Source organism: Tetrao urogallus (genome assembly GCF_951394365.1).
Source record: "Tetrao urogallus genome assembly, chromosome: 1".
Taxonomy (NCBI): Eukaryota; Metazoa; Chordata; class Aves; order Galliformes; family Phasianidae; genus Tetrao; species Tetrao urogallus.
In genome coordinates, this window is record NC_136813.1 from 126,073,181 (window position 1) to 126,095,654 (window position 22,474).

Consider the following 22,474-nt stretch of genomic DNA (forward strand, 5'->3'; position numbering starts at 1 on the left):
TCAAGACTGAGGCAGATAGCACTCTGTTATCTTCAGCAGTGTGACAGTGTGTTGACCATAATGATAATCTGATGCGCTTGCAAGCCAGTTAAGAGACCCACGTAGCCTTTTTTTGCCCGCTTTGCTTCCTGAAAGTTGCACGCGTTGCCGTAGTGCTTATACCAGGGGTAGAAGGAGAGAGTTTTTATGTGAAGTGCTACCCTCTCTGGTGGCTCAGCCAGTTGTTGCTGTTTTACTGAGGTTCTCTGATTTCAGGTGAGTACCCTCACCTGAGTTACATCTGGTAGGCATTTGAAATATTTGAAATGGAAGATACTGTTTGAAGTATATGAGAGCAATGCATTTAAGAATAGATTGCACTTAAAAGCGAATGTTTTCCATCAGCTAAAATCAATATTCTTCCTCTGTTGCTTTGTCACTGTGTATAAGAATGTTACAAAAGGTCTTTCAAGAATCCATTCCTGATGATCATAGTATTATAATGATTAGAATTCTTCTAATAAAATTACAGAATCACAGAATTGCTCAGGTTGGAAAAGACCTTAAAGATCAAGTCCAACCACAACCTAACCACACTATCCTAACTCTAACAACCCTCTGCTAAATCGTGTCACTGCCTCTCACTTCCCCAAAATAATTTGTGTGAGAGACTCTTTGCACAGAAAAAGGTAGATTTTTAATGGCTATGGAGATAACACTAAGCATGTTTCCCTCTCTTCAGATCTACAGAACTGGATTCCAATTGGTCTTGGTTTCAACTGAGGTGCATGCAAGTTGGAGGAAATGCAAATGCTGTATGTATCCTGCGCCTTGAAGCTTGTTAGGCTTGGAAACTACTGTTGATACATTGTCAATACATCTAATTTAACAGTGAAACATTGGTAACTGCTGAAAGATGGCTTTCCTTCTGCTTGTAAACCTAGTTAACATGTGTTTTCCTGAGGCTGTGTTTCCTTATGGGGCTTACAATAATGCCATGCCAAAGAGCATGTCAGTGTTGGAAGTCTCTCATAAGTCAAGGTATGACTTTGGTACCCGTTGAAATCCAGATAAGGCACATGAGGCTGTCAGAGAGGAAGTAGCAGTGTTTTTGTTTTGGCCAATTCATATTGGCTGTTACTTTTGGTTTCATTTTTCATATGTACTTAGAAATAAGTTTATTTCACAGTATTTTTGTAAGTTAAAGTTATGCCAGTGCTGCATTTTTCTCAAAAAGAAAGTTCTAGTTTTTTATCTATTTCCATGCAGAGAACGGTGAATTGAGGATCATTATAATTCTGCATTTTGCAGTCTTTGAATTCTTTAAATTTGGTACTTGGCAAGGGACTGTTTCTGGTGTGCAGATCTGAACAGCTGGCAGCTTCCTCTGAAATAAAGTGATGTTTTCACCCTCCTTTACTCTTTCTCTCCTTTCTTAAGTTATATTCTTTTTTTATGCTGCAGTTATATGAATTTAATTGTCAAGTTTCTTTCTTACCACCTGGTACATAAACACCATAGTTCTAACTAATCAGAAGAGGGATTTTCTTTTTAGCCGAAGGTTTTAAGACAATTGGAAAGAAGAGGCTGCAGAGTTTGAAAAAGAACCGCAGTTACTTTCAGAAAGCATATTCCCAGAGGATTAACAGTAAACATCTTTTAAGTTTGTGTGGTTTCTTTTACATTCTGCTTGGATGTCACTGTTTCCTATAACGCATTGCCAAGAGGTCAAATATAAGCACACTCACTCCTTGTATACCTCAAATTCATAATGATCTGTTTTGGAGTTCCTGAGAAATGAAGATAAATGGCTGAAAATTTAAAGACCAGTTTAGTAAAGTACCTGAACATTTAAAAAGTAAAGTTGACATTTTGCCTTTAATTTAATTTAAAAACAGTTTGGTTTTTTGTTCCAGTTCAGTTGAATTCTATTTTTACTAACTGTTGCTTAGATGTACTGCCAGATTAACATTTGCTATTTGTATTTATAATTGCCTGATGACACTGAATCTTGGATAACAGCAGTTGTGAACTTCCTAACTATTTCCTAGCTCTCTTGGAGGTTGCTAGGAAATGTGGTGTTGCAAGTTCCTTTTGTCTTCAGAATAAATATCTGCAATGATGGCAATTGGGGCCTACAAAGAAAAGCTCTGAAAGTCAACTTCATAAATGTAAATGTTTTTATAAGCAGAAATACACAATCTTTGTGGCAGGGTGACATTTACAACTGTTTTATTGTAGTTACAGAAGTTGACTGGCTTAATTTTTTACAGAGTGTGGTATTTGTGTACTGCTTTTACATTTGACATTACAACCTTCAGTTACCTGGATTTGTTGACTCTATCAGAAACTTGTTTAGTGTGTTTTACTGTAATGGTCTGATACGTTCTTTTGTGCAAGAACGTATGATGTAATTTGCTACTTAGTTCTAGGTATTAAAAAACATACCTAGTTTTTCCATGTTTTGATCTTGCAAACAAAATTTGTATGTAAATAAGCACATAAAAAGAGTGTGTATCTATGCGTATATACACAGAAATTTGGGGGGGGTTGGGTTTTTTTGTTGTTGTTTTGTTTTGTTTTTTTTAAGGAAGACCATTTCTTTATATTCACTTTGATGCTATTGAATTACAGCATCATGGAATGACTTGGGTTGGAAGAAATGCTCATCCAGTTCCAGCCCCCTGTTGCAGGCAGGGCTGCCCCCCACCAGCTCAGGCTGCCTAGGCCCCCACCCCACCTGGCCCTGAATGCCTCCAGGGATGGGGCAGCACAGCTTCTCCAGGCAGCTGTGCCAGGGCCACACTGCCCTCTGAGTAAAGAATTTCCTCCTAACATCTCACCTAAATTTCCCCTTTTAGTTTAAAGCCAGTCCCCCTTGTCTGCCCATGTAAAAAGTCTGTTGAACATACGTTATTCTCCCTGGCATGTTTGACATGAAGCCAAGCAATGCCTTTTAGAATATCAGAAACATCTTTTGAAGCACAGCTGTTGGCAGTCAGTTACCTCTTCCTTTCTTCAGCTGTTAGATTTGGAGGTAGGAATCATTCTATATGATTGGAATTGTGTATAATTCTAGAACATTCCACTGATGTTTTTGGGTTTTGTTGTTTTATGTGTTCATATGTTGCCATAATGGAGTTTTCTTCTTATTTTGGAGATCTACATAGACTTCATAGTTTACAAGATTTAAAGACAGGAGCAGTCTTTTGCTGCGTTGCAGAGTATACTAATGTTAAGTGCCATTTGTTTTGAAATTTGTTTCTTATAGCATTTTATATGTTTTGCTTCATAGTCTGCCTTTTTCCATCAACATGGATGCACAACAAATGACACCAATGCAAAGTATAACAGTCGAGCTGCTCAGCTTTACAAGGAGAAGATTAAATCTCTTGCGACACAAGCAACAAGAAAACATGGTACTGATGTAAGTCATGTATATCTTTTGTCATTTAGATTTCTGAAACACTTCCCATTCCTTTACCACTAGAGTCATTTAAAGTTTCTAATCCCCAGTGTGAAAGATAATTATTTTGGAGGTACTGCTGCACATTGCTTTGAGGAGGAAAGAAGTGGAGTAAATAATTTGCAGCAGATACTGAGGGTAGAGGTGAACCTGATGTTTCAGAATCACTTCTGTTATACTCAAAACATTAATTGTATCATTTGGAGTAACTTACAGGAATCGTAGGTGGAAACTTCAGGTATTCTTCAAAATGGGAACTACTTTGTTTCACAGATGTACTGCAAAATTGTATTTGTGCTGTTGCACAATGAATATGCCAGCTCTTCTCCATGAATTATGTATTGTGATTAGATTTGCTTTTCTGCAGCTGAATTATTACTTAGAAGTACAGCATAGTAAAAAAATAGAAGTGCCAATAGCTGTCTATAAGATAGTTGTAATTTTTAGAGTGTTTAGATTTGAGTAGGTACATTTTTCTACAAAAATTATACTTGAAAAATTCACAAATTCTGTGTCTTGAGCATACTGTTCTGTTAAAAGTGCTGATGCAGTTCAGGCATGCTGTCAAAGCCTAGAAGTGAGATTGCTGACAGGAAGAAGTTGTTACTGAACTATGCAGCATATGAGTTTGCTGAGGCGTTAAGTAAGTTTGACACAACACTTCTGTTTTGCGTATGCAGAATGAATGCTTTGATTGTTTAATTCAGTGTGTTCAAGTCCGTGTCTAATTCATTTGAAGTTGATCAGATGAATGGGAATTAAAGAAACAAAAAAAAAAGAAAAAAAGAAATGAAACAAAACACAATACAGTTTTCTTGCTTTTTTTTCTTCTAGTCTGTATATGATACAGCATGAAATTTAGTGAGTTATAATAATTCTATGTTATGGATATTGTATTTAACATGGTTTACATCACTAATTTCAGATAATTTTTTTACTTAATAGCTTTAGATATGAAACAAATTTAAGTAAACTTAATATACTATTTGCATATAAGTTGGCATGAAGTTCCCCAAATGACACTTCAAAGAGCTGTGGTTATCTTCAGTTATAGATTTCATCCAAAAATTTGGTATTAATAATTTATTTCTTACATTTAAAAAAATAGTAAATATATTTCTGAATACACTGCAAGCCTGAGTGGTGATGTGCTATCTATATTGAAGTTTCGTTCAGTAATTAATCTTCATACTGGTCTCATTAAAAAAAAAAAAACCCTCTAATTTACTGGCTCTTTTGATTATTTAATGATGAGGTAAGCTTGTTGCATATTTCATAACCTTTTTGAAGATGGTCACTATTTTCAGCATGATGTCTTGCGTGTATTAGTAAGAACCTTCTAAACTTAGAATGTAGATCACAAGTTCAGGTATTGTCTTGCAGGGTTCCGGGAATGACCTGAGGCACTTAGGGCTCTGCAGCCTACCCTGAGAACTGTTAGCATCTTGCTACAGCTTTCTGCAGGTGTAGTAGAGGTTTTGGAGCTCTAGACCGAGTGGGACAATTCATCAAAGTACCAGACCATGGTATTTTCTTAGTGTTTTTTTTTTATTCTTACATGAGTATATGAAAAAACTTGATTCTAAAACTCTAGTGATACTGAATATTGATAATATTACTGCAGCAGAGCTTATACTGAGTATTTGGTTAGGAAGGAAATGGTTACTGGGAAGGAAGATATCACAGCCATGGAATCTAAACAAGGAATGTCATATACTCAAACAAATTGGCAAGGGTGAAATACTTAGGAAAAGAAAATCATTAAATTTTTAACCTGATAAAAATGTAGTTTTAAGATAAGTGCATTTTTCAGAATACTTTAATGCAATTGTCTTGTAAAATTAATAATCTCCTTCTCCTCCTTCTTTACCTTGACCCTCTCTGTAAACACTTGTAGCTGTGGATAGATGGATGTGGAATGCCACCTGCATCACCTCAGCACAAAGAAGAGGACTTTTTTGCGTCCCATGCTTCTTCCAAGGTATAGGTTGGCTCTACTTAATTCTTTGCTTTCTGAACATATTAGGATAACTGTGTGTTCTGTTATGAAGGTTAAACCCTGAAAGAAAATCTTAGGCAGTAGGTTGTTGAATTAAACTCATTCATCTTCTCATCCTTCTGTGAGTCTCAAAATTCTTCCTGAATGTGAATGATTTTCTAAGATGATAATTCAGAATTACCCAAATAATAGCTAAATCTGGAATGAAACTGTTTTTCTTAGGCACACAATTTTACTTGGACTCATGACTGAGCCATTTGGCTTGAGAGTGCCCTGATCTAAATTCACTAAGTGAAAACTTCAGTTTATAATCAATAAAATGTAATAGTTCCTAAAACATTGGTGAAGCAGGTGCTTTTTTTTCCTCCCTGCAGAATTACATCCTCTTTGGAAAAAAATTAAAATAATTTTCTGCAGGCTGTTGCTGCTGGTGGTTTTTATGTGTTTGATCTTAGCTCTGCTCTGCTTTCCCAGTGCCTTTTGGTGATAGGTGCTGTGTATATTTTGGAGAGCAGTGTTTCAGAGACTCTCTTGACTCTGATATTTGAAAAATACCCATAAAAGCAATTGAGACCTTAAGCTTGCAATAATTAAGTTACTGCTACACTAATATTCCTAAATATTGCAACAATATTGAATGTTCTGGCAGTAGTGTTTTCTAGTACGTATGCTGTCTGTGAACACCTGAAGCTTTTTGTTATAATCTAGGGTTTCACCAGAAGATGATCTGTTCTGACAGTAGAAAAATAGTGTATTTTTATTTCCAAAAGGAACGTGGAATAACACTTGCAAGGAAAAGCATAAGCTGAAGCAAGCTAGGGAGAAGGAGGGTTAAGCAGAGAACTGCTGTAAATATTTTTAGGCTGAGGACAAGAAGTAGGAACTTGATGCAAACCCTTTTGGGAGAATTTATGGGTCAGGTACAGTAAATTTTCAGAGCAAAGTTTTTGAATAGCTGAAAAGATAGGAGTTCAGAGACAATTAGTTTGTGTGCCTCAGGGCAAGACATTCCTTGAGTGTGGTATTTTGAGAGGGAAATGACAGGAAGCTTTGAGGTTGAGGTTTTAAAGAAAAGCAAGCATGAACTGGCAAAGGGCTTGTAGAGGAAAAAAGGTAATATTAAGCAGGTATTATTGTGTCCAGGCCTCAGGCTTGCCTGGTGAGAAGGATTTGTCTGAGCTAAATGAAAGGACTCAAAGACTTTGGAGTACTGCTTGTAGTCAAAAAGTAAATGTTAGAAAATAAGAAGTATGAGAGCCTAGCATGGGGAGAAGAGTTGGTTACTATATGTAAATAAATTAGAAATCAGATCTCATGTACTGTATAAATGTTAAGAATAAAAAAATAAATAAAAGAGAATGGCCAGCATACAGCGATGAAATCTAGAATGTAATTAAAATGCATGTTGTTGTTTTGAATGGTAAACACTGAAATTTCCTGAAAGGTGGACTCAGATGCTCAGCAGTGCTTTGAAAACAGGTCACTTTTTAATAAAGGTAGACATTTCTTTTAATAGGTTTTAAAACTAGAAGCTATAGTCATAAGAATTCAATACTAACTCATCAGTGGTTCTTGAGTACAGTGCTCGTATTTATTTGATGGATTCCATTTTGTGTGCAACTCTGATTTTTATTTTTATTTTTTTTAATTCAATATGAAGAATACAGAATGGGTATTATCAGAGCCAGAACCAGTTCCTCTACAACAGAAAGCTTCAGAAAACATCCTGGAAAGCTATGAAGGTATGATTGGTTCTTTGTTAACAAAAAAATTTTGTGCATTTTCTGACAGTTTCTTTGTTTAGACTCTCTTTACCTTGCTTCAATAGTTAAATCATCTAACCTTGCTAATAACTTCAGAATTTTGGGAAGGATTGTGTTTCTAGAAGGGTTATGCTAGAATGTGTGGTGTTGCATGTTCCTTTAATAATGTTTAGTAGAAATCCAACTTAAAGTCTGGTTCAGAAGATTTCAGATGAATCTTTGGGTGACTGTTAGTAGCTGGTAAAGCTGTAACAGAAATGACACGTTATGGTGTCTGTATCAAACTCTGAGGATGGTGAGTTGTGTTTTGGTATTTAAACATTATGATGAACCTTCTGGTATTCTTACCCTTACTGTACATTATATTTTCAGGTGGACCAGAACATGGACCAAGTGTTGATTGCCTTAGCACATCACCAAAAGCCACATTAGGTAATGAGCATAAGCAGAAGACAGCAACCAGTACAGTGTACCTCTCTATGTGTTTTTACTCAGAGTGTGTGACTGGGAAAGATGTAGAAGTCTTACTTCAATATTCTGTACATGAGTTACTTTGAAACATCAGAATTTGTTTTACGACTTCTCTTAAATGCTGTATTCCACTAAAGAAATCAGGTTTAGTCAACAGTGTTCTGGTTTTATATATGTTATCCTTGCTGACTTGGAGAGTTTAAATGCACCGAGTAATGTTGACCAGTAATGCTTTAAGAGTGTTAGCCGCCTTCTAGTTCTGCATCTGTACACAGGTGGAGCACTGTGCTGTGAATAATGGCCTGCTTTTTTTGTTTGTTTGTTTAAGCAAGAACTTTATGTAAAGCAAGACTACAAGTTGTAGGTCCCTCTTTCTACCTAGACGTAGGTTTGCTCCCTTTTCAGAAAACAAAACATAATTAGGCAGGAAAAATCTTGTATTTGTAATGTAAGATCTTCAGTGTCTAGAATCTTAATTTGCATAACAGTAAGGAATATGTCTTTGTATAAGTTAAGAAGTTGAGGAAAGCAGAATAGAATTAAATACATAGGTGGCGTATCTTTTTTAGGATCACCCTGCAGGAGCTAGGAGTATTGATTTTTCAGCAGCAGTGTTAGTAGAGAAGTATTGCTTGGTCTAGCTTAGTGCTTCAAGATGGCACGATCTTCATTGCTGTTTTTGAGTTCACTTTTTTTTAATGAGATGGAGACTAGAGAGTAGGAGAAAGAGTTATCTACATGTGCTACCTGTTTTTTCTAATTTTTATAGATAACACAGGTTTTCACAGAACAAGTGCTTTTCTTACTTGTTTTGAACAAGGCAAGTTCTATCTTACATGAAGAATCTCTGTTCTGTGTATTCTTGTTTAGTCTATTTCTGACTAAATTTCAACTCGAGTTTCTCCTATATATGTAAGCATTTAGTAGGAGTTGTTTGGAAACTGTAGTCAATTCAACTGCTAATGGCCTCATTAAAGTACCAGGATCAGAAGTTGCTTCAGACTTCATGAAAAGCAGGATGTAAATACATTTATTTTGTATGTTTCAAAGTCTAATACAAAGCATTAAGTCTGGAACTTGCAAACTTTATATGTAAGTCTAGACTTCTAGTAGTATATTTAGGCAATTGAGCAAAACTCTTCAGTTCAGTGGTAGAGCATGTTGTCACCTCTGGTGATGTTTGTGATTTTGTTGGTGCAGTTATGATGATACTGATTTATTTTATCACTGGTTGTTCTAAACGTAGATAGTGCCTTTCTATCTAGTGAAAATTTTTCCTGGAAGTGATTTGGGATCAGGTAAACCTCTAGTATGATTCAGAATGGCAAGTCTGTGTACTAGTAGGTATCCAGAACCAAAAACTGAACTGTAATTTTATTCTTCTTAAGAATAGGCAAGAGGTACCATATCCTCAATCAGAGGCTCTTTCTCACATTTTCTTGGTAATAGTTACCACTCAGTTCACTGTTACTCAATTTAGTTTCTGAATCTCTTCATGAAGAAACTGTAATACTTTATGATAGTAAATTTGAAAACATATTTTGAGACTGAAATTGTAGAAATTATCTTTTGCAGTTCTGAAATCAGTAAAAGTGTATGTCGAGTAATGTACATTTCATCATTGCAGAGAACACCTCCTTCATAAAAAAGAAGCCGAATCAGGTTAAGAAAGGGGTAAGTCTATGTAATTAACATTTTTATTTCTCCTCTGCATTACAGACCTGTGGAAATAGTAAATTACAATTTGGAAATGTATTATGTGAGTTAATACTAAACAGTACATATATCAGTAACAATTTATGAAACTAAAATGCAATAGAAGACCTACATCAAAACAACTAATGATCCATTGCAAAATGAATAGGTCCCTTCCAACTCAAATGATTTTCTGATTGTTAAGATGAATTTGTCTGACTGATTGCTGTTGTTCTGTAGCAGAGTACTTAAGATGCGTAAGGAGGTTTCTGATTTCAGATAAATTCTGAGTGCATTTGCGTACTTGCAGCTTATGGCACTGTCTAGACTTTTACACCTGCTGTCTTTTAAAAAATAAGTAAAATAAAAGTGTCAAAGCCTGTATCTATACATAGATAGATACATACATATGATACATATTCATTCACAACCATTGTGCCTGTAACTTCATCCTTTAATGTGCCCTGTAACCTTTCTTCTTTCTTGTCAGATATGTTGACTCTGGATTGACTTCTTTAGTCTTTCAGCTATATTAGTTGACATTTGAGTTCTTTTTGTAGCAAATCCTGAAAACAGAGGCATTTCCAATAGCTCTTTTAAGTGGCTAAATATGCATGCATGGCTTAATGTGTCAGTATAAGGTGAACTTGAGACATTCAGGTTTTTATTTGTGTAGCAACTCTCATCTAGCATCACACCGCAGTATGGCACTTGGTTGTATTTATAGATAACTTGCAGCTGCATTCAGTTGAAAATAGTTTCAGGATACTTTAGAGAGTTGTTTATGGATTGGATCCCAATGCTTTCTTAGGCATCTGGCCTTTGTACAGAAGACGTGAGGAGCTGAGTGATTGTTCAAGGAACTGAAAACTGGGCCAGATATTTCAGAGTTGACTCAGTGTATTCAGGAAAAGCTAAGTTTTGGGAGTATAGCTCACAATTCCCAGTAAAATATCCCTAATAATAGGCTACAAGGATGTCACGTTACAGGGAGTCACTACATTTTTTTAGGTTTGGCTAACGTACTTCTCCATACATTACTTACTCAATCCATTGGGTCAAACGATTGAAAAGGTTGAAACATGCTATTCGTTGCTCCCACTAGAGGGCTCCAGTATACAAGAGGAATTTCCTATTTATTCCAAGTGGCTGATGCAGCTATGTTCTCTTAGAGATAAAACAATGTAATTGGGTTCACAGGTGCACGTGCATTGTCAGAGCCTAGAACTGTACAATTCTGTGTGTACATAGGCCAGAGCTCTTAGATGAGGACTTCTTGATGTTAACAGGTTAAGATGGGTATACTGGGAAAATTAATATTGCTGTAGTGTTGCAGATAAAGAATTGAACACATGGGAGACTGAGAGCAGCAGTTTGAGTGTTTTGTTGTTTCTGAATCTACATAATTTTGTCTATTCAAATTGGTAGTAATCAGTGTTTTTTAAATAACTGATGAGCGGAATGAAAGGATTTGTATTCATGTTTTAAAGTAATGAGCTAGAAATAGATTTATTTAAAAAAAAACATCACAAAACTGTGACCTCTTTAACTGACGTGTCTATCTTAATAAAAACAAAAACAAAAACTTGCTGCGCTTTGTTATATGCAAATACTAATTATGCATATAACTTTTGCATATAATTTTGCATACACTTACATACAAAACTTGTGTATTGCTATCTTATGGTTAAATACCTATGTATACATTCATTAAAAATATGAATAAATCAGTCCTTACTACTAAGACTGGCCAGTAAGAACTATTTCAAAAATCTTAGTCACTTCTATAACTTCTGTAATTATGAATTAAGTGAATGAGCATCAAATGGTTCAGGTGCAACAAAGTTTATCATATTATTGTTATGCAGCATAATCATTATTGATGTTGCACTGTATATTCCCTAACAGAGTGTAGTATTTGTTGTTGCTTTCAAAATTGATTCTTCATTATTTTCTCAGTTGTAATCATGGGTCTTTTTTATTTTTAATTTTTTTTAATGAATCAAGCTTGGTGCCAAAAAAGGTGGTTTGGGAGCACAAAAAGTCAGCAGCCAAAACTTTAATGAGATTGAAAAACAAGCACAAGCTGTAGATAAAATGAAGGAACAAGAGGATCTTCATAGCAGTAAGAAAATAGAGATGGAAGAGCCACTGTAAGTATGAGTTGTATATACAATGGTAAAATGCAGCGCCTGATTTGTTGTTAATGAATTAACTGTCAGCATTTTAAATGCTGCCAAAGCACTACTTTTGCAAATAAAGCTTTAGTTCTTAATTCAATGAAGATCCCCAAATGTGAGTGGGACGTGTCAAAAAGTAATTGTTCCATTGGCCATGTTACCAGATGAGACTCTCACCTCTTGAACTTCCTTTATTCAGTACTTGTTACGGTAGTTCGTTTTGGTAGTTATGTAATTCATTTTGGTTTGGTGTAATGAAGTGTATAAACATTGTAACAGACTCACTGATTGCTTAGGAATCATACAGGTGCTCTGTATTATTTGTGTATGTATTGGGTAAAAGTTTCGCTGTCAAAAGCAGCAGGTTGGTTAAGTATGGCTAGAGTTGCCTGCTTAAGTTTAAGCTGTTTTATACAGAAGCTGCCTTCATTTTCATAAGAACTTGTTTTTTGTCAGAGGCCCCAACTCTGTTGGTCCATTCTCAGTAAATAGGCTGCAGCTTTTATTCTTAGCATTACATCTGATAAGAACTAGGTTGCCTCATTTTAATAAACTGTTGAGGAATTTTCTGTGTATAATTGCAATTGCAAAATGAGAAGATCACTTGGAATTCACGATACCAAGCTTTTCGGCCTACAATCTGCTTCATGGTATTTTTGCATACGTGTTACATGGCCTCTGCAAAAATGGATGTTTTGTGTGCATCAAAAGTATTAATCACAAGGGGATCATTTGTTTTTTTCCTGAGTATTCTGAGTATTCTGACAAAAATCACAACCTTCATCGATTGCCAGAAATTGCCAGTAAACTGAATTGCAGGAATGTGTTGCTAAATAAAAACAAAAAATGATTGTTCATTATTAATTATTAGTATTCTTTAATGATAATCTTTTAAATGATATTATGCAGTTTGGAAGAAACTCACGTTAATGATTCTGTTTTTGTGTCAGAAACATTTGTCAGTACCTGATGTGTATAGGTCCACTGCAATATTTCTGGGCTAGCTAGAACCCTCTAGGAGTGTCTGTAAATGCAAGGGATGCACATAGACCTCAGTTTATGTATCCAATCTCAGTAGGGGCAAGGTAACGTTCACTAGAGATTAACTTTTTGGGTTTTTAACTGTAGATAGCAGTGTATATCAAAATTAAAGAAGAATGAATACTTCTAAAGTTGTGCATGCCTCCAGCTAATTTGTGTGGTTTTTGTTTTAAAATCTAGTAACTAATGAGTGAGTAATGAGCTTTAGTAAATTATTTAACTGTGACTTTGTTACATGTTTGGAAATTATACTTTTGATGCTTTCTTTTTAGAAAGAGACCTAAGATTTGAAACTTAAAAAGTAATTTTATAATTGGTACACAGTTTCTTCATTTTCTGCTGTACAGTGACAAAATAATAGACTGCTAGAGTTACTGTAAAACTAATAGGTATAATGATGATTTTTAATCTGCAGAAAATAAGAGGTTTTTTATGTTCATTAAATAGATTTCATGAAACAGACTGCTATCTTTTTATTTAAGTAAAGTGCTGAGTAGACTTCTTTCAGTATCAGTATTAAGCTGAACTTTAGAAAACATTTCCCATTTTCTCTATAACGGTTGGTTCTAAATAGTAAGAATTGATTAAAAACTTTCCTGGATATATTCTGTAGTTTGATGATAAGTTTTTCAGATTTTACTGATTTCAAAACTCATTCACTAGATGACTGATATTTATTGTTGCCAGCATCTGAACGTAAGACATAATGCATTTTAGTTCTGAATTAAGGCCTTCTGAAGGGCCAATCAAAGGATATCCAGTGATTGCAAGTTCAGGTGCACAACCTCTGTCTTGCAGTAGTCTGCACTGTCCAGCAAGATATGACCTATGTTAGAGGCATCTTGTACTCCTGTTTAAAATTAAGTAAGGGCACATGGGGCCTGATGAAGAGCAAGACCAGAAGAGCCCGTTTCAGTAATCAAGTGGCTTTTCTTTTCATTCCCGCTTCTGTATAAAATGGATGGAAAGTTAGAAGGAAAATGTGTTGTTTTCAACTTAGATATTTCCCTTCTACTTGCAACAGGAAGTCTACAGGTATCTACAAGTAACATCTAATTCCCATTTGCTTTTCTTCTGATAGTGTTCATTTGTACTTTATGACAGACACAACCTATGAATTAGATATTGTTGTGTTCCTCATTAAAATTACTCTTTGTATCCCTTTTAAACTAACAAATTAGATTTAAGCAGTGTTCCTACAGTTCTGTAATCATGATTTAAAAACTCCACCTCCTACATTGATACTGCTGGGAAATAATTAATACTGTTTTGAAGTTTAGAAAGGCCCATGGCATCTCAGCTCTTACTGTATTTGAATTACAAGGATATTTCAGGTGACAAAATACGTTGCTTGTCATGGAGTAAATACGTTTTGGATGCTCCAGAGATTTCATACTAGAGAATATATTTGATGTTGCAGCTACAAAGATTCTCTTCCCTCTTCTGAGATTCTTTTTCTGGGACAGAGAAGAGCAGCATCAACAGAGGGGAAATGTGGTCTACCTCTACTAAAAGTTCCTCAAGTATATATAGCAGGTGTTAAAACCATTAGGAGCATGTAGGAAGATATAGCAGGGCCAAGGAGTGCTCTTGGGGAGCACATTACTAGTGTTGTATTGAGGATACTGTAATGTATCAGAGTTGGGTGATTTTGGTAATTGTTGGGAAGCAGGTACCACTATGACAGTGGTTGACTTGATGGTAGAGCAAAACAGTACCCTGAATTTTATCAGTAGAAATTTTTACATATCTTTTGAAGGAGGAAAAAAAAAAAAAACAACAACAAAAAACCCAACCATACTCAGAGTACTGTTTAAACAGTATTCTCTACCACATTTTTCCCATTCTTATAGTTGGAATGTGATCTTGTTAATAATGAATATTTTCAGTAAACACAGGAAACAAGATACAATTGTATAATACGCATTACCTGTTTTCTATCAATATTACTATTTTAAAATGATTTTACATTAACATTTAACTGTATGTTTTGTTCTAGTGTATCATCTTTACGATTGGCCTACAGAGATCTTGATATTAAAACAAAAGAAGAAAAGTTAAATCTATCTGGTAAGAAGAAAAATGAACTAGAGAGGCTTGGCATGGGATTTGGCAGCAACAGAAGGTATGTGAGGTTCTGTACCCTGTGTTTAAATAGACTGTGATTTTATGCAAATAGTCTTGATTTTACTTTTGAAATGAAAAAATATACTGAAGTGTTAAGGAAATGCAATTGTCAAAGAATGGAGTATTTGTCAGAGAAAGGGGTAGGAGTTCTAATTTTCCAGACAGATGCTAACTTAAATTGTAGATTGTCTGTAGGATTTTTGAGTTATTTAGCTGTCTGTGATGAGGGTAGCGGGAATGTCTTCTTGAACACTACAAACCTAAGCATAGTCTATCCGATACATGCCAAAACTCTGTAAAATCATATGGCTCTTTTACAGCTGTTGGAATGCTTTGTATATTCAAAAGTCTTGTCACTACTTCAGAGAACTATAGCTGAGCTTTCAAAGGCTTCTTTACTTTTTAAATTCCCCATTTCTTCTTAAATGTTTATAGAGATTTTGCAATGACAGCAGGCTTCAGAGACTGCACAAGGGCTTTCATTATTTATTTATTTATTTTAGGGTGTAGGCTTTGTCATCTCTTCACATTATTATTATTATTATTTTCACTTTCCACAGTGGCATTTCTCACTCTGTCATCTCAGATATGCAGACAATAGAACAAGAAACACCAACAGTTGCAAAACCAAAGAAAAAGTACATAGATGATGCAGAAGACTCCTATTTCTCTTCTTCTAGTTCAAGGTAATGTATTGGCTTTATGTTTTGAGTGTATGTAAGTTATGTATTTCAGTGTATGCAGTATATTTGAAACAAGGTAGGTGTTCACAAAGTGTTCATGAATGTCAGTAGGTGCCATTTTTTCCATATGGAGGAATTTAGTAACACAGCTTTGCTTCGTACCCACTTCCATGTCAGGCACCATGTTGTCAGACTGCCCCTCTGCTGCCATCTGTCACACAGCAACAAAATGCAATGGAATATCTGTGGGAAGGTCCAGCCTCTACTGCCATTCCACCAACAGCCACCTCTGACATCATGAGCCAAAGTCATAAAATACGAGGCATTACTTTCTGAGTAGCCTTTGTAAATGTAGAATATAGTTAATATATATAAATAACAAAACTTATTTTAATTTTTGATATTTTTATATTAAAGCATATAAAGAAGAGCAACAAAAATGTGAAATTAGTGGGATTTTTTACCTTACTGTAGGGAAACTATGTTCCATTTCCGAAGTCACAGCTAATATACTTATGTTGACAGTTAATGTATCAAAAATCCGTAAACTTATTTACCGTAACTTGAGTCAGCACTGCACTGTGCCCACCTCATGCCCTCATTTCAGACCGGATAGGGATAATCGCTCACTGATGTTCGGTTGGTGCTGAGTGACAGTTGTGCATTTGGGCCAGAGTGGGTCAGAGCCACCACCACAATGGTACAGGGCAGAGGGTGGCTGCACTGTTAGCTTTGTTGGTCCACATACAGACCATGGGTTGGGCATACTTCTTTTACTTTAGAAGTATTTTACCTCTGTCTTTTACTTTAGAAGTATTCCCCTTGTTTCATTGCTATCAAATTGCATAAAAAGTCAGTCTCCCACCTATTCTTAAGTTCCTTTTAGGTACTTGAAGGCCACAATGAGGCCTCCCCGGAACATTCTGTTCTTCAAGCTGAACAAGCCCAGTTTCCTCAACCTGTCTTCATGAGAGAGGTACTCCAGCCTTCTGATCATCTCTGTGGCCCTCCTTTGGACCTGCTCCAGCAGCTCCATGTCTTTCTTGTGCTGGGGGTCCCAGGTCTGCATACCTTCATGAGGGCAGAACAAAGGCCTCCCTTTGCACTGCTGGCTACCTCTCTTTTCATGCAGCCCAGGATACAGTTGGCCTTCTGGGCTGCAAGTGCTCAGTGGTGGCTCATGTCAAGTTGTTCATTCGTTGTGCCAAGTCTTTCTGGGCAGGGCCCTCCTCAATGTGTTCTCCCTGTCAGTGCAAATATGGGATGGCTCCAGCTCAAGTGCAAACAAAAAAAGCTTGCGCTTTGCCTTCTGGAATCTCATTTGGTTAACATGGGCCCATTTTTCAAACCTGTCTAGATATCTTTTATGGCATCCCTTCCTTCTCTTCTGTCAGCTGCACCATGCAGCTTGGTGTCATCAACAAACTTCTGGGGATGCACTCAATCTCACTGTCTTTGTCACTGATAACAATGCTGAAAAGCACAGCTCCCAAGACAGACCCATGGAGGACACTACTAACCACTGGCCTCCACCAGGTTATAAGACCACTGATAGCAGCCCTCTGACTGTGGCCATCCCACCATTTCTTTATCCATCCTGTAGGCCAGCCTTCAAATCCATATCTCTCTAACTTAGAGACAAGGATGTGATGGGGACCATATCAAAGGCTTTGCACAAGACCACGTAGATGACATCAGTTGCCCTTCCTTTGTCCACTGATGCTGTTACTGTCATAGATGGCCACCTGACTGTTCAGATGTGATCTGTCCTCGGTGAAGCTGAGCTGGCTGTCTCTTATCATCTCTGTCTTGGCATGTGCTGTAATGTAGATCTCAGAAAGATCTGCTCTTACTCAGTTGTTTGTTCACCAATACCCTCAAGTTATTTTGTGTAGGACTGCTCTCTATCCACTCATTGCCCAGCCTTTTTTCATGTTTGGAATTGCCCCGCTGCATGACCTTATTCTTGGCCTTGTTGAATTTCATGAAGCGTGCATAGGCCCCTATTTCAAGCCTTTTAAGATCCCTCTGCATAGCATTCCTGCCCTTCAACGTAATGAAAAGAAGCTACTTTTTTCTGAGAAGTAGTCTGAATTCTGTGGTACTTATAAGTTTTGTCTCACTGATTGTCCAGTCTTTATTTGTGAAGAGTTGCTGTACAACCTTTCATTGACCATATGCAGAATCTTAGTTATTTGTTTGTTTTCAGTGTATCTTCAGTGCTCAGTTGAGAATTAAATAAATATCAAATTCTGGTATAAGGTTGACTGCTGTTGGAATCTTTTACCTAAAAGCATGCCAAATGCTTACAAAAAGTAAACCTTGATATATTGTGTGCTAGATGAATTAGGCAGATGTCTGCAGTCTTATAATACAAGACTTTGTCTTTAAACATAAAATTAAGAAAAATCCAAGACAAAAAAGTTTGGGTCAGAGCACAAATACACTGCAAATTTTGCTGGGAAGGAGACAGCAAAGTGCTTGACAGGCATTAATTGCATTCAAACAGCTGGACTGATAGAAACAAGCAGTCCTTCTGTAAACTTTATTGAATTGCTGCCAAAATAACATGGAAAATGGTACCTAATTACTTGTAGGTAGGTAAATAGAAGTGCAGAGGCTTTTATGTCAATACTTTGTTGTGTAATCACTAGCAACAGAATTGCAAATATGATACCAAGCAAACTGGCAGCAGTCTTCTAAAATGAGACGTGTATCATCTCAGTGCTCCTCTGTTTGTTTGTACCTTGAAAAGGAACTGTTACTGCTCTCAAATTATTTATAAGTCTACTAGCAGAGAAATTATGAATTATGGAAGAGGCTTTTAATGTGTTTTGGTTCAATAATTAGAAGGTAAATTGTGACTTAGCTGCTTTTGACTCTTGTGCATGCTGTAGCAGTAGTAGAATCTAATTGGAGTTGATAAACAAATTCATTCTTTTTAGAGAAAGTGTCAGATTGTTGGACTTGGTAGGGTTTTTATTTATTGCAAGTTGTGACTTTGAAATAGAGGCAGAGTAACTTGCTGTCATCTCAGTATGTAGCAAAAAGCTGGATGTTAGTGCCGTGCTGGTGCATATCTGTAAATCAAGCAAGATAAATACCTTAAGATTTTATTACATAATTAAAGCCTCTCAAAATTCTTGGATTAGTTTTGTTTTGTTTTTTCCTACATTTAAAAAATGTTTATTAACATAATAATGTAGGTTTTTTTTATATGTGTGGGTTTTTTCCCTCTCTGATTACTGAAGAAATATTTTGTAAAGTTAGGAAAATCTGAAAGGGAAAGGTGAAGAAATAAGTCATTTAATTTAAAGCAGTTCGTGAGTAATCCCTTTCCAATCCTGTTGTTTTGATGCTCTTTGAGAGATTAGATTGCTTCACCTCTCTGTCCTCATACCCCCACTTGTTATTATGCATTCCTATAGAACTTTGGAAGATGAGCATCACTCTCTAGGTGAGCATCTCGTAGATTCCACGTGTTTTTCATACTCCTCTTCTACATCCCGCTGCCACAGGAACATTTGACACAAAGTGAGCTGAAAGGCCAAAGGAAAATGGATGTAGGAAAGCATATAGCACTTTGCCGTATTTCTGAGCTGTTGAGAGCGAGATCAGCGGCTGAGTGAGGCAGTTTGGAAGACAATCTTCCCTCTGATGCTCTGCAACTTCTGTCTGGGAGTTTCTGCCTTCCTTTTATTCTATGAGGTGTTCCACTGAAGACAAGCTAGAATCACAGTAACAGGAAAAGATTGAATTAATATAGTGATGTGCCCCAAAGAGTGATATTTCTCCTTTCATTTCAGTTTATATTGATGACTTCCTGTGGATTTTCCAGCTGTATCCATATAGTGGAGAGATTAAAATAGTGCTTTTAGCAGGAAAAAATGCCCTCAAAAATACAATGCGTGTAACATCCAGTCTGTGAGATAAGGTTGTGAAAATGAAGATTGCATCTCAGTGAGTCTCATTTCTTGGTGTCTATTGGGAGAGAAAGGGAGAGATTTCTGCAGAAGTTAATCACAGATCTGTCCTTGCTCTTTTACATGTACAGTGGTGGGAGACTTCACTGAAGGTGTCACATTTCCCATCAACAGCAAAAACAGTGTCCTGAGTATTTATAACACAAACAGAGCATGTTTTTCAAATGGCTCTTTTCATGAAATGTGGGTCCTGGCTTTAATGCCTTCTTTTGTTTTGGTCGTCTTACCCCTATCCTAGTCGTATCCAAAGTTAGGATTTAAATTTAGCCACAAAGGAAAACACTCAGTGTTTAGCATTTAGATACGTTTTTTCCCCCAGGTGTTAGCCAGATGTCTTTAAACATACATAGATAATCATATATAAAGGGAAATGCTCAGGATAAGATACCCTGTCAAATGTGCTTCAGTTTTTTTTCCTTTTCTTTCTGTTTTTGTGTTCTCTGCAGTTTTGATATGCAAAAAGATTCTCAGTTGTTCAAATGAGACTGATTTTCAAGAAATATGTTCTTTATCATTATTTAATAAAACATGTTACAAAGCTCAGAAGTTTCATAGTAATATTTGCATACAAAAATGTACAGAACCTGAGGTAAGGGCTTTCCATACAGCTTTGAATTTTGTTTGTTAATGCTGCAGAAAATGGGAGCAGATTCTCTTGCTGGAGATAGATTTGTATGTAACTGTGAGATCAGCCACTGTCAGCTCTGATTAGAAAAAATTTCCTGCATGTGGACCCACAGCACCGTCAGATGGCATGGGTTAGGTACATTTGGATCTCTAAAAGTGCCTTGAAAGTGGTGGTGGCTTTATTTTGGTATATTACTATGGAGCACCAAGTGTTTATGAACAGGCTGGCTTGTAGGGTTGTCATGATGCAAAACCATTGCTCACAGGGCTTGTTCTGAAGGATTTCTCTTATGTCAAGTAGGTGTCTTGACAGTGTTTTTTTCCAAGTGCTTTGCCTGACCCTAAAACAGGTGGAATACTTAAATTAACAAAATCTTTGTTCTGCTGTCTTTGATGGGAACAGATCTCTCTGGAAGTCCACACCGTATATTTGTGGCCATATCCAGCCTAAAGGGAAGGTGAACTTTCCACTCAGTTAAGTGTAAGATTCTGCTTTTTCACTATTTCTTTTTTTTTCTTTTATTTAGGTACTATGATTCTTCAGATTTGAGAAGCAACACTTTCTCTAAATGGGATGACAATTCAGATCCTTTTTGGAAGAAGGAAAGTAATAGCAGAGATGTTGATGTAATATTAACTCCGAAAAATACAGGCTTTTCAGAGAGGTATGCCAAGAAATACTAACTGATTTTTGAATAGAAAGTCCAAGCGTGTTAATACAATTTGAATCCTGATTATAGTAGTGCGATTTTTTTTCTGACTAGAGGGAGAATTCGGTCACAGCTTTGATTATCAGGCAAGGAGCCTCCTGGCTGAGTTTTCTTTGTAAGCTGAATTTCGTGATCAGTATTTTTAAAAAAGTTATTGTCTGTTTTGATTTGCAGTGTATCTACTGGAGGTAGTTTCCAAAGTATTTGCAGCAAAAAGGTGGTAGGCAAAATAGAGAATGACTCATATTTGAGTGTTTTGAGTACGTGCTTGTTTTACTTCCTTTGTGTATTGTCTTATGAACCAAGTAGAACCCAGTTACCGAAGGAGTGAAACTAAGCTCTTGGGATCAAGATATCATCGCAATTAGGTCTGTTGTCTCTTTGATAAGAGATGAATGTATTTCTTCTTTGTGACAGCTGTGTTTTCATCTTTTCAATAAAATGGAAAATGCAAGAATGTGGGCTTTTGTGTGATTGCCAGCTGTATTTGCTTCTGTTCTTATTTAAAACAATTTTTCATTTATCTGTATGCTTAATGTAACTTTTTTTTTTTAAGACAAACATAGTCTCTTCTTTCTTAAAGACTGGACCATACATTCTGCACAAAATAGGCATTGATATTGTTCATAACGCTGTTAGTTTGTTATTTAAGCTTCTTTTTTTCTTTAAAAAAAGCTATAAGCATATGCATGTTTGCTGAGATAAAAGGCCGGATCTTTTCATACTGTTTGGCTTAAATGTGAATTTCACTGATGTTGTGCTTTCAAGTGGGTTTGTTTTTCTTTTGGGGTTTTGTAGAAATATCCTGTTTTTGTTGATGTAATTTTGGCTTACTTTTTCAGTGAGCTCTAAAAATAAAGATGGCAGGACTCATGAATTTCAGATACTATAAGTTCATTGTCTTGTAAAACTGTCACTGAAATTTTATTTGCTGCTATATCAGACTAGTTATACAGTCCTGGATTTATGCTGATTTAATTTCTACGTGCTGCTATTTTATAAATCACAATTATGCTTCTGGACTTCAAAAAAATGAAGATGGTAGTGCTTCTTATTTGATTTAGCATTCTGCCATGATATGAATGTAACACTGCTAATGCGTTCTGGTTTTTTTTCTAGGCCTGCATCTCGTCGTAAGCCTGAATATGAGCCGTCTTCAAGCACCGATGAGGCACAAAAAAAATTTGGCAATGTAAAAGCAATTTCATCAGACATGTATTTCGGAAGGCAAGATCATGCAGATGTAAGCTGGAAACAGTGATAAACCTTGCTGAATGAGAAAATATTGTTTGGCTGTAGAACAAGGTGTTGTTGTATATAAAGAGCAGGCAATAAATACTTAACAATCTGTAAAATTGTTACTTTTGTAGAGTTATATTTGTTTGAAAATTTGTTTGATAGAAATAGACAAGTCTCCAGTAACTGATGGTTTAGTATTTCTTCTCAAGGAGCTGAAAATGCTAGGAGGAGATTTGCCCCCAGTATCATTCTTTTCTGGTAGGGGTGATAGATAGTCATTCAGCAGTCTTTGATTTAGAAAGAATCAGCCTGATGCTGGATGAAGTCCAGCTTCTTTCATTGCAGACAAAAAATCTGATGCTAACAAATTGTTGATGAAAAGGGCAGTCTCCTTATAATTGTAAGGCTAGGTAAGCTTATAAATTGTTCAGCAAATAGCATATAATTGGATCAGCCTACAAATAGTAATAAAACAAAAGCATTAATATTAGTTAGTTATGTAGACAAGCAA

The 22,474-nt window shown here is 36.1% G+C and overlaps 1 protein-coding gene across 1 annotated transcript in view; it reads left to right on the forward strand.

Moving 5' to 3' along the window:
• The window catches only part of ARFGAP3 (ARF GTPase activating protein 3), a gene marked incomplete at both ends in the record, with an annotated part of 32,248 nt that overhangs the window by 5,269 nt on the left and 4,505 nt on the right, over nt 1-22,474 (forward strand). The window contains 11 exons of the mRNA XM_079549176.1: nt 722-794; nt 3,275-3,406; nt 5,343-5,426; nt 7,105-7,186; nt 7,580-7,639; nt 9,306-9,352; nt 11,381-11,526; nt 14,594-14,719; nt 15,282-15,407; nt 20,542-20,679; nt 21,844-21,967. Of these exons, the coding sequence (XP_079405302.1) occupies nt 722-794; nt 3,275-3,406; nt 5,343-5,426; nt 7,105-7,186; nt 7,580-7,639; nt 9,306-9,352; nt 11,381-11,526; nt 14,594-14,719; nt 15,282-15,407; nt 20,542-20,679; nt 21,844-21,967 (1,138 nt within the window). The remainder of the gene's footprint in view (nt 1-721; nt 795-3,274; nt 3,407-5,342; nt 5,427-7,104; nt 7,187-7,579; nt 7,640-9,305; nt 9,353-11,380; nt 11,527-14,593; nt 14,720-15,281; nt 15,408-20,541; nt 20,680-21,843; nt 21,968-22,474) is intronic.